The following is a 15,189-nucleotide window of genomic DNA, read 5'->3' as shown; positions in this document are numbered from 1 at the left end:
GGTTCAGTTAATATGTTATAGTTATAAATCATGGATTTTGTGCCAAAATGTAACATAACAGCAACAGAAATCTGACGTTCAAATTAGTGTAAAGCTGACAACTTTAGGCATAATTGCAGAAACGATCACTTGATATGCAGCATGTGTGTTGAAAATCTCTTTCATAAATACTTTATTTTAAAGTTGTTATTAATAAATACTTATGAAGAAAAGTAAATTAAAACAATACTGTTTGTTTTGCTAATAAGGATCCAGAGGGAGTAAAAGTAGATTACGCTGAATATGAAGATATTACTGGAATAATCTCAGCACCTGACTTCAAGATTCCATCTAATCCTAAGTAAATTGTTATGTAAATTTTTATGGTTAGTGCTTTGATAAACACAAAGAAGGTACAGATTTATGCTTTTTTGAAATTCTACTAGCAAACTGCTGATTTTAAACAAGTCTCAGGATTCTTTCATATGAACTTGAAAGACCAATTACACTTCTGCCATGGCATGTATGGTTTACAGGGCCAGATACATTTTAAATTCCAATTTTGTTACTTTGAATACTATGTGATGAAGGTGCTGCACTACAATTGAAGTAAAATTGCATTAATGGTGCAAAGTTGAATAAACTTTATGTGATTTCTCAGAAACTGCAGTTAATCTGAATGGTTGATGTATGCCACAGGCCAAAGATTCTCCACTGTGACATTCCTGAACCAGATAAACAGAAACAAGTTCCAACTTAACAAAAAAAATTTAGCAGTTACTACATACCAAAAAAACTTACATCAAATATGCATCGAAAAACTTGCATAAGATCTATAATTCCTAATTTGCTCTTTGCAAAATTACTTCATTTGGAAGGTGTGTATTTTTGTTCTTGTTTCCATGCATTTGTAAATCTCATTGGAGATTTCTTTTGCTTAGCTTTCATAACTTTAGAACAATTAGAAAAAATAAATTTTGAGACTAAAAGACCATAAGACATAGGAGCAGAAATTAGGCCAATCAGCCCATCGAGTCTGCTGCACCATACAATCATGGTTGAAAGGTTTTTCAACTTCATTTTCCCACTTTCTCTTCTTAACCTTTGATCCTCTTGACAATCATAATCTTATCTATCTCTGTTTTAAATGTACTCAATGACCTGGCCTCCACAGCCTTCATTGGCAATGAATACCACAGATTCACCATTCTATTGCTAAAGAAGTTTCTCCTTATCTCCATTCTAAAGGGTCTTCCTTTTACTCTAAGGGTGCGCCCTTGAATCCTCATCTTTCCTGCCAATGGAAACATCTTCCCAACGTCCACTCTGTCCAGGCCGTTCAATATTCTGTAAGCTTCAATCAGATGCCCCCTCACCCTTCAAACTCCACTGAGTACAGACCCAGCGTCCTCAAATGTTCCTCATATGTTAAGCTTTTCATTCCTGGGATCATTCTTGTGTACCTCCTTTGGACCCTCTCCAAGGCCAATACATCTTTCCTGAAGTAAGGGGCCAAAAATTGCTCACAATACTCTGCATGTAGTCTGACCAGAGCCTTATGAAGCCTCAAAAGTACATCTCCAAATTACATTTGAATTGAATTGTTTATTTAAGAAACATGAAAAAAATTGTTTGGGGATTCATTTCCCTTTTTTTCACTTAATAGACTATGGTTCTGAGCAGGCCACCAATATTACCCCTCCCAACCCACACTTTAAATGTCCTCACTATTATTTTTTAGAATTTTCCTGCCTAATGGTGTGAGCTATCAGACAACCCAAATAACTTACAATTCTCCTCTTTATCACCAAGAAGCTAATTTGATTTGCAACATAATTTAAATTTGTGTTGAATAAAAATCTAGATCATAATAATATTTTGAGCAAGAGAAATTTTAATGCACCTGATTTTAATACCCTTCCAAACCCATCAGATTATTTATTATTTTCCTATCTATGCATTTCCTGATGGGAATTCAGTCAATGCTTTTAATTCCATTGTGATTTTCTTTTCCACAATGCATGCTGATAAAATAATCTACTTTTTTTCACTATTATATTAAAATAAGTTGTCTATATTTCATATATTTCTTTGATGCTCATAATTTAAACTTGTGTTTCTTAGTCCTCAGCAGCAGAGCAGAAATGGTATGTCCATGATATAATTGTCTAACAGATAATCTGAAATGTATTTGCAAAACACAACTACTGATGTAGAGCTCAGATGAATTAAGGATACTGTTGAATTTAACTTGCACTGATTTTTCTTTACAGGTATGGTTTGTGGAAAATAGAAGCTGTATACAAAAATGACTTCTCAACATCTACTTCAACACAATTCGAGATCAAAGAATATGGTAGATCAGTACTTAAAATTCTAACATTAGCGAGGTGAAATGAGTATGAATTCTCTGAATTATTTTTGATTTGCAAAAAAGTCTCAACGGGAAAGTTGATTTTGCACAAAAGAACCGCTTTAAGTTATAACAGTCCACCGATACACATTTTATGTGTTCATGGAGATCATCAAACTTTTATCTTTGAAAAGTGTGATTTCATTTAGAGAGATGTTATAAGATCATAGAATGGTTACTACACCTGTAGAAGGATTTACCAGAACTTAGAAAATATTTCCTGTTCATTTGACATTGCATTTTATTGAAAAATAAGGCATTCTCTTTGACTGAATTACACTCTGATTGTTGCTTGGAAGAAAAACATTCTTCCTGTCAGATTATATAATGCCCCATGGCAAATCTTTCTAAAGATCCTTAGCAATAGATAAAAGCAAGAATATATTAAAACTGAAGAGGAATGTGTTCACTAATCAGGAAAGTCAAAATGTGAAGGAACAAAAATATTAGCAACTAGGGAAACCATTGCTTCTTTTTAAATCAACAAGTTTTAATGCGAAGAGTATGGGTTATTCAACATCTCATTACCAAATAATGGTATTAACCACTAATAAGATAATGATAGTTGCAGATTAATTCCTCATCAATTTTGAATTAAATAGATCAAATTTTCTTGCATGTGTTAAAATTGATTACATAATTCTGTAATGATAGTTTGGACATGTCAATAATACTTTAAGGAAATGTGTTTTGAGCTAATATACTTTAATGTACAGAGTCATGGAAGTCTGTGAAGCAGAAGTAGGCCATTTTGCCCATTGTACCTGCACCAGCTTGTGAAATGAGCATTATTACCAATGGTCCATCTCCTGGTTTTTTGCATATTATTTTTATCCAAATAATTTCCAATGATCTCATGAATGCTTGGATTGAATCTAACTCCATCACCTTTCCAGGCTGTGCATTCCATTTTCTAAATAAAAACCAAAAGAACTGCAGATGCTGTAAATCAGAAATAAAAATAGAAGTTGCTGGAAAAGCTCAGCAGGGATGGCAGCATCTGCGGAGAGAAATCCGAGTAAAAAAGGTCATTGGACCCGAAACATTAACTTTGATTTTTCTTCAGAGATACTGCCCAGACTTGCTGAGCTTTGTTGCATTTCATTTTCTAACTACTCGCTGAGAGAAACGATTTTCCTCTCTTCACCTTTGGCTCTTTTGCAGGTTACTTTAAATCTACTCCCTCTTCTTCTTGTTCGAGTGGGAACAGTTTCTTCTGATCTATCCAGCTCAATCATGATTTTGAAAACCTCTATCAAATCTCTTTTTGGTCTTCAGCTCTCCAAGGAGAAGAATCTCAACTTATGCAATCTGTCCTCATAAATGAAGTTCCTCCTGCCTGGATCCACTCTTGTAAACCACTTTTGTGGTCTCTCAAATATGTTCACATCCTTCCTACGTTGTAGCATCCAGACCTATATAAGAGTTACAACATACAGCTGGAGTGAAGCTTATCACCTCAACTTCTCTCACCAATTCCATCACATCACCCTAGTTGACTCTGAAAAGGAAGAGACCAAAAGTACTGTGGATGCTAGAATTCTGAATCAAAACATGACATGCTGGAAATACTCAGATTGATAGCAGCTGCAGAGAGAGAAACAAAATTAATGTTTCGCATTCATCAATGTTCAGTGAGATCTGTTGAGTAGGTTCAGCATTTACTGCCTCAGTTAAGGAAGAATTGTGGACAGAATTTCTCCTCCTTGGTGTGGTGGAAGTTTAGGACAAAAGATAGGGCAAAAATTAAAATATTCTCGAGGTCAAGTAAAATTTTCTTGATTTTCCCTTCAAGCCTTAAATAGCAAAATCAGAATCTCACTCTTGAGTGGCGACTATTTTATTTTCACTCATTTGCATCTCATTAAAGCCTGTTGCAATTCTTATCTCCTACACCAAAAAACTCAGCTGGTGGAACAAAGTGTGTACTTAGTTACTACATCTGCCAAATGCCTGTTCTGGCAATTATGCAACTGTTTTTTTTGCCGAACATGCCTAAATGGTCCATGGTCACCATCTCCCGAGATGTATCACCCACAGAATCTCACATTAGCAAACACCAACTCACTGTGTCATCATGCTCCCAGATCAATTCAGACACCACTTCAAGCCTTCAACACTTATCTTTTAAACTGAAAGACTCCTAACACTTTGCATACTTTTGCCAGATACTCTACAAGCAGGGACAACAATGCATCTCATGTACCTACACAGGATGCTTTAGTGCTAACATGGACATGCACATCTTATGGCTCTTTGCTTGCTTTGTTAGCGCTCACTCACCTTAATCTTTTCTTATAGGCTGTTGGCCTCTGTCAGCTTCACATTGCGTTCTTAGTGCACACTAGACTTAGCACAGAGTTACTGCTACTTTCTGCAGTTTAGCTTTTTTTTAGCACAGCAAGAGACACAGTCAGCAAAAGCAGTTAATGAGTCAAACAGGGGTAAACATTTCACTGATTGGCACACAAATGACAGTGTGAAATCAAAGGGAAAGAATATTTATAGGATGAATTGGGACTACAGTCAGCTTTCCAAAACAAAACAAAGGGAAGTTTGAATATGATGGAAGTGATCTCAAGAGCAGTTTGTGGTTATGCATGTGCAGGAAAGACATCTAATGATGAACATTGACATTCTAACCAATATCTTCATTGTAAAATCAAGGGTACTGAAAATAATTGCTTTATGTTGAGCAGGGCATATTGTTGAATTATTATGTTGAATAAAGGGAAAATTTAAGGAAACCAATAAGAGTTTGATTGTGTGCAAGCAATAATTAAGTTGATTAGTGATCGGTCCAAAGATTTAAAGTAAATTAAATATTTTGATTCTTATTTTAAATTGAATTGTGCCATTTAAGAACAGAAATAAAGTGTATATTTGTCAAAATTTTACCAAAGTTAGGATAGTTCTTAATTCTAATTAATGTTAATCTACTAAATTATAAATCATATTTACAACATTAAACGATGCTTAAAGAAACAATCTAAAGTCCAACCTAATCAACCAAATAGCTAGAAATATCAATAAACAAGTAAAAGGAGTTAATGGTTGAAGGAGTATGTAATCCAACCAGAACATGTTTTGACAGAAAATTTATATTTTTTCAGTGTTACCCACCTTTCAGATTGCTATCAAACCAGAAAAAAACTACATTTCATTTAAAGAATTTGAACGATTTACAATAACTATAACAGCAAGGTAATTATTGATTGGTGTTTTCTCTGTCCTTTATAATTATATTTAATTTAATTGATAACTTTTATGTAAACTAATCAATTATTTAAGGTAGTTATAGCACTTCAAAAATTCTAGAAACTGAGACAGACTCATATGAAGAACATGATAATTCTTTGCTAATGATGCTGTTAATATGTTGTCATGAATCTATTTCATGTAATACATATGTAGTAGTAACTATTGTGTAAAAATGGTTTTGAATTGGAACTTGTGACTGCAAAATGTGATTTTAAACCTATTTACATGTGAATTATTCAGTTAGATTGTAAATTTGTTTTGAACCAGAAAGTTAAACCAGTAAAACCAGTGAGTGGCGTGCAGTCTGGTATACCTGAACGTGGAGCTCCAGTATGATCATTTTTGTGTATTAATGTGTTTTACTCATGTTTCCCTCTGGAGATATAGTAACTCAAAAATAATTTTCAAACTACTTTTATAAATATTAAAAAATACTAAATTGTGATTAAGAAAAGAAAAATGATTGCATATTCATAAGGATAAGTTAGTTTTTGTAGTGGCCATTACAGTAATGTGTTGCTACAAAACAGGTGTTCTGTTTTTAGGAATGAGTTTCACTACATTATATTGATAATTGCAGTACAATTTTATCAGATGAAAATCCAAGTATTTCATAAGAAGGTGATGTTATTGCAAGGATTCTCAACTTTTCTGCACCTGAGCCAAACCCCAACGTTTTAGAAACTTCATTAAACCTCATAACACGAAATAAGTATTTTTTTCTCCAAAGGTAGTTATATTATTAAATAATTCTTTAGTATTTTAATTGCATTACTGAGGCCACAAAAAAATTATTTCTGTTGCTGAACAACATTTTTACCAAGACATGGTGGTATTTTTCATGAGCAGACTTGCTATTATAATTGGTCCCCAATTCATTACAAGTCCTTTACATTCCTGGGCAAGGAGAGGTGAACTTTCATCACTTCTTAATTCAAGTCTCTCTCAGTTGAAGATTAATTTAAAAAGGATCCCTTCCCCTGTGGATACCTTTTCTTGATTTAATCTTATTTCTATATTTAAAGGAGCCAAATTCAGCAGGCATTCTTGAGCTGAAGAGAGTGTGAGTAGATTAGTTACTAAACATGGTTAAAGATAATAAAATACGACAAGCATGCACACAGATTTGAAATGTGAATTGAGAAAAAAATAGAAGAGTTAAAAAGATACACGAATCAGACTCTAGGTTCTATGATGCAGAGATGGTGGAATACTCCATCTATTAAGTTGGATGATATCAGTAATGTTGATGTTGTCAGTAAAACAGAAGATTTAAAAATTTTTGATTCTGAAGTTATCTGACAGGCATTTGTATTATTTTCTTTGCAACGTTAACTTCATTGGTTTGCAAAGTCTCCAGGACTCAGAGCAAGATAATGAGAGCTAATTTTTTTTTACCTGCACTTGAGAGGTGTTTAACAATTGCTGTTAAGACGTGACTTTCATAGCACCCTGGTCCACACTAGCACATCAATCCACTAACTCACACAGACCAGGGGACACAGCTGGTTTTTAACCCTTTTTTGTATATTTTTCAAATGTTATATTAGCATTTCTGCAGCTTGGGACACAATTCACAGGAGATGGATTTCTGCTGAGATGGGTATTCACCCCCTCACTATCTCCTCCTTCTGAACCTGTCTGGCTTTCCCGACATTGTACAGTGTAGTTCAGTATGTCAGTAAGTAATCTGGGGCTGTGGTCTATTATTGTAACATCATATATGATAATCAATGCATTTTCAGGCTTAGTACTTGGTTTTCATTTGTGCCATTCTAAGTTGTATGCAGGGAGATCAGAATTTCCAATGAAAACAATGCAGTATTCACTTCCACCATGGCTAGGCAGATCCTGCTCTGTGTAATATCCAGAAGCTCACACTTTCCAGCAGGGGAACCTGGGTGATAATCACTCTTAGAAATGCTAGTTAACTTATTTTATCTTTCCGTCAGATGTTGTAGAAGCACACAGTGTGACTGCCTCAGGAGGATTAATTGTACACAGGCCAAAGAGTCAAATGGGAGAATCCTTTGAGTCAATACATTTAACCAGTGATTCAGCAATCAAATAAAAACAGAAAATGCTGGATAATTACAGCAAGTGTGGCATGTGGAATAATAGATCATTTGATATTCATCAATTACAAATGTAGATGTCATGTATAATGGGATTTATAGCCAAGTATTACTTCAGCTCTGCTGTCATAGCACATCAGCTTTGATTTTAGTTAAAGTTATGTCCAACCCACACACTCAAAGATATCTGCAAAAGCAAACTAATTCAAAGGTATTTGTGCAGATGCCGTATCAAAGCTGGAGCTTATATTGCAACATCTGACATTCTTTTTTATTTATTCAGTGGATGTAGACTTTGCTGGCTGTATCAACATTTATTTACTCTTCAGAAACTTGAACTGTCGCAGTCTGTTCAGTGTAGGTATGCTCCCAATGCTGTTAGGGAGAGAATTACAAGATTTTGACCCAGTGACAGTGAAGTAATAACAGTGTATTTCCAAGGCAGAATGGTGAGTGGCTTGGAGGGGAACTTGGAGTTGGTGGTGTTCCTGTTAATCTGCTGCTCTTGTCCTTCTAGATGGTGGTGGTGGTGTGTTTGCAAGGTGCTGCCTAAGGAGCTTTAGTTAATATCCGCAGTGCATCTTGTAGATGGTATGTGTATACTGTTACTACTGTGTGTCAGTGGTGGAGGGAATCAATGTCTGTGGATGTGGTGCCAGTCAAAAAGGCTGCTTTGTCTTCTGTGATTTCAAGCTCCTTGATGGTTGTTGGAGCTGTACTCATCAGGCAAGTAGAAAGTATTCCATCATACTCTTGACTTATGCCTTGTTGGATGGGTTTTTACTTGCCACAGTATGTCCAGCTACTGACTTGTTGTCACAGTATGTATATGGCTGGTCTATTTCAGTGTGCGATGATTGGTAACTCTCAAGATGTTGATGATGAGTGATTTGGCAATAGCAATGCCTTTGAATATCAAGTGGTAATGGTTATGTTCTTTCTTGTTGAAGGTCATCATTGTTTGTAAATTGCATGAATGTCATTTGCAATTTCAGTCCAAAATCAAGTATCTGACATTGGCAAGCAAAAACCTGGTTTGAAGTGTGTGTACTTCAATGCGAGGAGATCCGAAATAAAGTGGGTGAACTGGCAGCGTGGGTTAGTACCTGGGACTTCGATGTTGTGGCCATTATGGAGACATGGATAGATCAGGGACAGGAATGGCTGTTGCAGGTTCCGGGATTCAGATGTTTCAGTAAGAACAGAGAAGATGGTAAAAGAGGGGGAGGTGTGGCATTGTTGATCAGGGACAATATTATAGTTGCAGAAAGGATGTTTGGGGACTCGTCAACTGAGGTAGTATGGGCTGAGGTTAGAAACCGGAAAGGAGAAGTCACCATGCTGGGAGTTTTCTATAGGCCTCCGAATAGTCCCAGAGATGTAGAGGAAAGGATAGCAAAGATGATTCTCGATAGGAGTGAAAGAGGCAGGGTAGTTGTCATGGGGGACTTCAACTATCCAAATATTGACTGGGATCACTACAGTATGAGTACTATAAATGGGTCAGTTTTTGGCCAGCGTGTGCAGGAGGGCTTCCTGACACAGTATGTAGACAGGCCTACAAGGAACGAAGCCACATTAGATTTAGTACTGGGTAACAAGCCTGGCCAGGTATTAGATTTGGAAGTAGGTGAGTACTTTGGAGACAGTGATCACAATTCTGTCAGGTTTACTTTAGTGATGGAAAGGAATAGGTGTACTCCACCGAGCAAGAGTTACAGCGGGGGGAAGGGAAATTATGATGCAATTAGGAAAGATTTCGGAAGTGTAGAATGGTGAAGGAAACTGCAGGAGATGAGCACATTAAAAATGTGGAGCTTATTCAAGGAAAAGCTCCTGTGTGTCTTAGATAAGTATGTACCTGTCAGGCAGGGAGGAAGATATAGAATGCGTGAGCCGTGGTTTACGAAGGAAGTGGAATCCCTGGTCAAGAAGAAGAAGAAGGCTTATGTTAGGACAAAATGTGAAAACTCAGTTAGGGTGCTTGAGCATTACAAGGAAGTCAGGAACGACCTAAAAAGAGAGCTCAGAAGAGCCAGGAGGAGACATGAGAAGTTCTTGGCGGATAAGATCAGGGTTAACCCTAAGGCTTTCCATAGGTATGTCAGGAATAAAAAGAATGATGAGAGTTAAATGAGGGCCAATCAAGGATAGTAGTGGGAAGTTGTGTGTGGAGTCAGAGGAGATAGGAGAAGCACTAAATAACTATTTTTCGACAGTGTTCACTATAGAAAATGAAAATGTTGGCAGGAAGATACAGAGATACTTGCATCTAGACTAGAAGAGATTGAGGCTCACAAAGAAGAGGTATTAGAAATATTGCAGAGTGTGAAAATAGACAAGTCCCCTGGTCAAGATGGGATCTACCCTAGGATCTTCTGGGAAGCAAGGGAAGAGATTGCTGAGCCTTTGGCATTGATCGTCAAACCATCATTGTCTACAGGAATAGTGCCTGAGGACTGGAGGATAGCAAATGTGGTTCCCTTGTTCAAAAAGGGTAGTAAAGACAACCCTGGTAATTACAGACCAGTGAGTCTCACTTCAGTTGTTGGTAAAGTGTTGGAAAAGGTTATAAGAGATAGGATTTAAAACCATCTAGAAAAGAATAATCTGATCATGGACAGTGAACACGGTTTTGTGAAGGGTAGGTCATGCCTAACGAATCTTATTGACTTTTTTGACAAAGTGACCAAACAGGTAGATGAGAGTAAACTGGTTGATGTGGTGTATATGGATTTCAGCAAGGCATTCGATAAGGTTCCCCACAGTAGGCTATAATACAAAATGCGGAGGAATGGGATTGTGGGAGACATAGCAGTTTTGATCAGTAATTGGCTTGCTGAAAGAAAACAGAGGGTTGTAGTTGATGGAACATGTTCATTTTGGTGTCCAGTTACAAGCGGCGTACCGCAAGGATCGGTGTTGGGTCCACTGCTGTTCATCATTTTTATAAATGACCTGGATGAGGGCTTACAAGGATGGGTTAGTAAATTTGCGATGACACTAAGGTCGGTGGAGTTGTGGATAGTGACAAAGGATGTAGTAGGTTGCAGAGAGACATAAATAGGATGCAGAGCTGGGCTGAGAGGTGGCAAATGGAGTTTTATGTGGACAAGTGAGAGATGATACACTTTGGACAGAGTAATCGGAATGCAAAGTACTGGGCTAATGGTAGGGTTCTTGGGAGTGCAGATGAGCAGAGAGATCACGGTGTCCATGTACACAGATCCCTGAAAGTTGCCACCCAGATTGATGGGGTTGTTAAGAAGGCGTACAGTGTTTTGGCCTTTACTAATAGACGGACTGAGTTCCGGAACCAGGAGGTTATGCTGCAGCTGTACAAAGCTCTGGTACAGCCACACTTGGAATATTGTGTACAGTTCTGGTCTCCGCATTATAAGTAGGATGTGGAAGTTTTGGAAAGGGTGCAGAGGAAATTTACTAGGATGTTGCCTGGTATGGAAGGAATGTCTTATGAGGAAAGGCTGAGGGCCTTGAGGCTGTTCTTGTTCGAGAGAAGAAGGTTGAGAAGTGACTTAATGAAGACATACAAGATAATCAGAGGGCTAGATAGGGTGGACAGGGAGAGCCTTTTTCCAAGTATGGGGATGGCAAATACGAGGGGACACAACTTTAAAGTGAGGGGAGATAGGTATAAGACAGATGTCAGAGGTAGTTTCTTTACTCAGAGAGTAGTAAGGGTATGGAATGCTTTGCCTGCAACAGTAGTAGATTCACCAAGTTTAACTGCATTTAAGTCATCATTGGACATGCATATGGATGTACATGGAATAGTGTAGGTGGGATGGACTTCAGATTAGTATGACAGGGCGGCGCAACATCGAGAGCCAAAGGGCCTGTACTGCGCTGTAACGTTCTATGTTCTATGTTCTATAAGCTTAAATTTTGCCCAGATCATACTACATGTGAACACAGGGCAAAAGTGAATACTACAAATGTTGGACATCAGAGTTGAGAGTGTGGTACTGGAAATCACAGCAGGTCAGGCAGCATCTGAGGAGCAGGAAAGTCAATGTTTTGGACAAAAGCCCTTCATCAGGAATCATGTGAATACAGACCACTTCATTATCTGAGGAGATACAAATAGTATTGATATTTTGCTATTATCAGCAAGCATCCCCATTTCTAATCTTACAAACTTTAAATGTTTTTAAAAAATTAACGCATTTTTCTAATCAACCTGTTCAGCGATGTTATTACACACCTATGGAGCAGGATGGGACTTGAACTTGGTACTTCTGGGCTAAGGGTAGGGACAATACCTCTGCACCACAAGAGGGCCATGCTCACCTTATATTTTTTTTTGTTATATTTTTTTCTTTTCTTTTTTTCTTTCTTTCTTTTTTAGCTCCCACACTACCGCCTAACTGCGTTAGTGCTTATTTATTATGCTCACCTTATAATGGAGGGAAGCTCATTGATAAAGCAGCTGAAGATGATTGCTGAACTAATTTTGCAAGAGAAACTATTTTATTTTGCCTTCCCAACCTCATTCTGTTTTTGGACAGCCTTTGGAAATTCATCGGGTGCAAACTAAACACACACCTCTTCCACTGTCCAGGTCTCCATTATAAGGACTACAAGTAAATTGTATTTCCTCCTGAACAGTTTTCTTATATGCTTGTTTGGTACTGACCATTGGGAGAAAGCCTGTCAAGGGGCCAGGAATATGCTGCAAATTGTGAAATCTTTTGACACTTTCAGATGTCTCTATTAGATTATGTATTGCTCTAGCAGTTAAAAAGAATACTGGTTTTGAACATTAAAATAAATCTTTGCACCTTCTTCCCTGCATTGGTTGACAGGCACTCTCTTTGAAATGGAAATAGGATACCAGTCTGAGCTTTCAGTGTAATTGGAAACTTTTATTATGGCAGCTGGAGTCATTATGAATATTTGCATATGCTTCAAAAACTTCAGCTCATCTGGGGATCTATCAAAGCAAGAAAACCGAAACATTTAAGAAGCTATCTTAACTGATTATGTCTTTGTTGTGCTTTCTTGTTTGTTTAGAAAGTGAAAATGTTGGCGAGGAAGGTAAAGGATTAGATTTTTGTTTTGCTTGTGAAGTATTTTTCCTGTGTCAATGATGGTGTGTTTGAATTCAGGTTTCCATTAGCTTGTTATAAGTTTACATTTACTTGATGAATTTAAAATAATGTTTTTGCTATTGCATGACTCCATATTGCTGTGCACTGTGCACATGTTATATGGCTAAAGCAGATACATTAGATTAGATTACTTACAGTGTGGAAACAGGCCCTTCGGCCCAACAAGTCCACACTGACCCGCCAAAGCGCAACCCACCCATATCCCTACATTTACCCCTTACCTAACACTACGGGCAATTTAGCATGGCCAATTCACCTGACCTGCACATCTTTGGACTGTGGGAGGAAACCGGAGCACCCGGAGGAAACCCACGCAGACACGGAGAGAACGTGCAAACTCCACACAGTTAGTCGCCTGAGTCGGGGCACTTTTGTAAGACTCTTGTAGACATGAAGTTGACATAGAAGATCTGAGGATGATGAGAGAGCTAACAAAGGGTGGTAAGTGAAATTTTAGAGGCTCATAAATTACTTTGAGATGTGAGCTGCTGTATTGGAGAACTAAGATGAACTTTTTACTAGGTCCACTTCTGCATCATCATTCCTCTTGCATTCCATCATGGCTTGTAAACTAACTATTATGTGAAAAGACCCAAGCGAAGTCACACATGGTTCAGCAATGTGTTTTGAAATGTGTAAAAATGTGCTGGTCAAGTTTTTGTGAGATCACATGAATTCCAGGTCATGAATCCAAACCTTGTCGGCTGAAGAACTACAGTGTTCAAATAAGTTAATAAATCTGAAATAAGAAGCTAGTATCAGAAATGGTGACCATGGATGGAATTTAAATCTCCACCTGAGTAAATAATATTTCTCATGCTGAAGAGCTGTAGTGTTCAATTGCTGAGTAGTTCTTAAAGATTGGACATGGGTTATTTGGGTCACAGGAAGCCTTGTGCAAACTCATAGCTCTTTGATTGGCTTAGTATCGGGAATAGTTGCAACTGGTTCGATTGGCCCACTGCCAATGTCATTAAATCGAAACTACTGAATTGTTGTAAATAAAAGACCAGTGTTCAGTGATGTTCTGCAGGGGAAGAGTTTGTTTTGAAAAATCTGAACAGATTAGATGAGACTGCATTTGGTCATTAGAGAAAAGTCACTGAAGGAAATATGGAAGTTTAGTAAATTCTTAGAAAAAGATGTTTCTTGGAGTCACCGAGAGACAAGGATTCATAAATAGAACTTAACATTTACAAATGAAACTTTGTGGATCACCAATTGAGAATTCCTATATTATTATCATACATAGTAGGTATGCCATAATTTTCTAGTTCATGTAGCTTTTTTTTTATTATTGCTGTACTTACAGTAAATAAATAGACCCAGACGGTCATAGGGCTGCCCATTTATTTGGGAGAGATGACTGGTGGTGGTCAACCTGAGGGCCACACACCTCAGGCGAGGGGAGAGTTGAAAAGGAGGAACTGCCATGTAACTTCAGCTGGTATGGGAATGTTGGTGTCACTCCGCATCACAAATCAGCCATCCAGCCAACTGAGCTAACCAACCCATGACACATGTAGAACTTCAAAGCCAATTTAATTATATCTGTGTAATTCTGTCCCTTATACATTAAATCTGTGTGAGTGCAGAGTATAATATTTCTTGTGATCAAAATCTCGAAAATTATTTTTGTTTTTAAATTTTTGTTATTTCACTCCAGTTTATCTTACATTTCTTTCATAAATTTGCAGGCATTTTTATAAAAAAACAATTACATCAGCATACGTCTTTGTACGTTTTGGAATCCTGGAAAAAGATGGTACAAAACATTTAATGCCACATGCAGCTCAAACCCTTAGGGTAAGATAAACCATAAACAATGATTAGGATTTAAGTTATCCTGCCTCAGTTTTGGATTCCTAGCTTCAGCTTTGTGATGCTTATGAATCATGTTGCATTCATAAACGGTTAATGACTTGAATGAATGAATAGGAGTAAATGGGAATGATTTAATTTCCATTATGGAGATGTAGCTACAGGTTAACCCAGTTTGGGAACTAAATATCCAAGAATATTCAGCAGTTATTGTTGATCCACATGAAGGTGAAGTAAGTGGGTTCGGACTCATAATAACGGACCAAGGTAAGAGCAGAAAGAACTGCAGATTGCTGGAAATCAGAAACCAAACCGAAATTCCTGGAAAAGCTCAGCAGATCTGACAGTATCTGTCGCAAGGAATCAGAGTTAACATTAGACCTGAAGTGTTAACTCTGATTTCTGTCCCCAGATGCTGCGAGACCTGTGGACCAAGATAAAATTTGGTCTTAAAACTGAGATGAGGAGGAGTTTCTTCTCTCGAGGGATGATGAATTTTGGAATTTCC

General features: G+C 37.4%; 1 protein-coding gene across 1 annotated transcript in view; it reads left to right on the top strand.

Moving 5' to 3' along the window:
* c5 (complement component 5) overlaps positions 1–15,189 on the top strand; it is a 126,793-nt gene that overhangs the window by 10,075 nt on the left and 101,529 nt on the right. The window contains exons 5-8 of the mRNA XM_060841096.1: positions 249–340; positions 2,253–2,335; positions 5,506–5,596; positions 14,558–14,666. Of these exons, the coding sequence (XP_060697079.1) occupies positions 249–340; positions 2,253–2,335; positions 5,506–5,596; positions 14,558–14,666 (375 nt within the window). The remainder of the gene's footprint in view (positions 1–248; positions 341–2,252; positions 2,336–5,505; positions 5,597–14,557; positions 14,667–15,189) is intronic.

This window comes from Hemiscyllium ocellatum, chromosome 21, assembly GCF_020745735.1.
Source record: "Hemiscyllium ocellatum isolate sHemOce1 chromosome 21, sHemOce1.pat.X.cur, whole genome shotgun sequence".
Taxonomy (NCBI): Eukaryota; Metazoa; Chordata; class Chondrichthyes; order Orectolobiformes; family Hemiscylliidae; genus Hemiscyllium; species Hemiscyllium ocellatum.
This window is presented reverse-complemented; position numbering and strand designations above follow the sequence as displayed.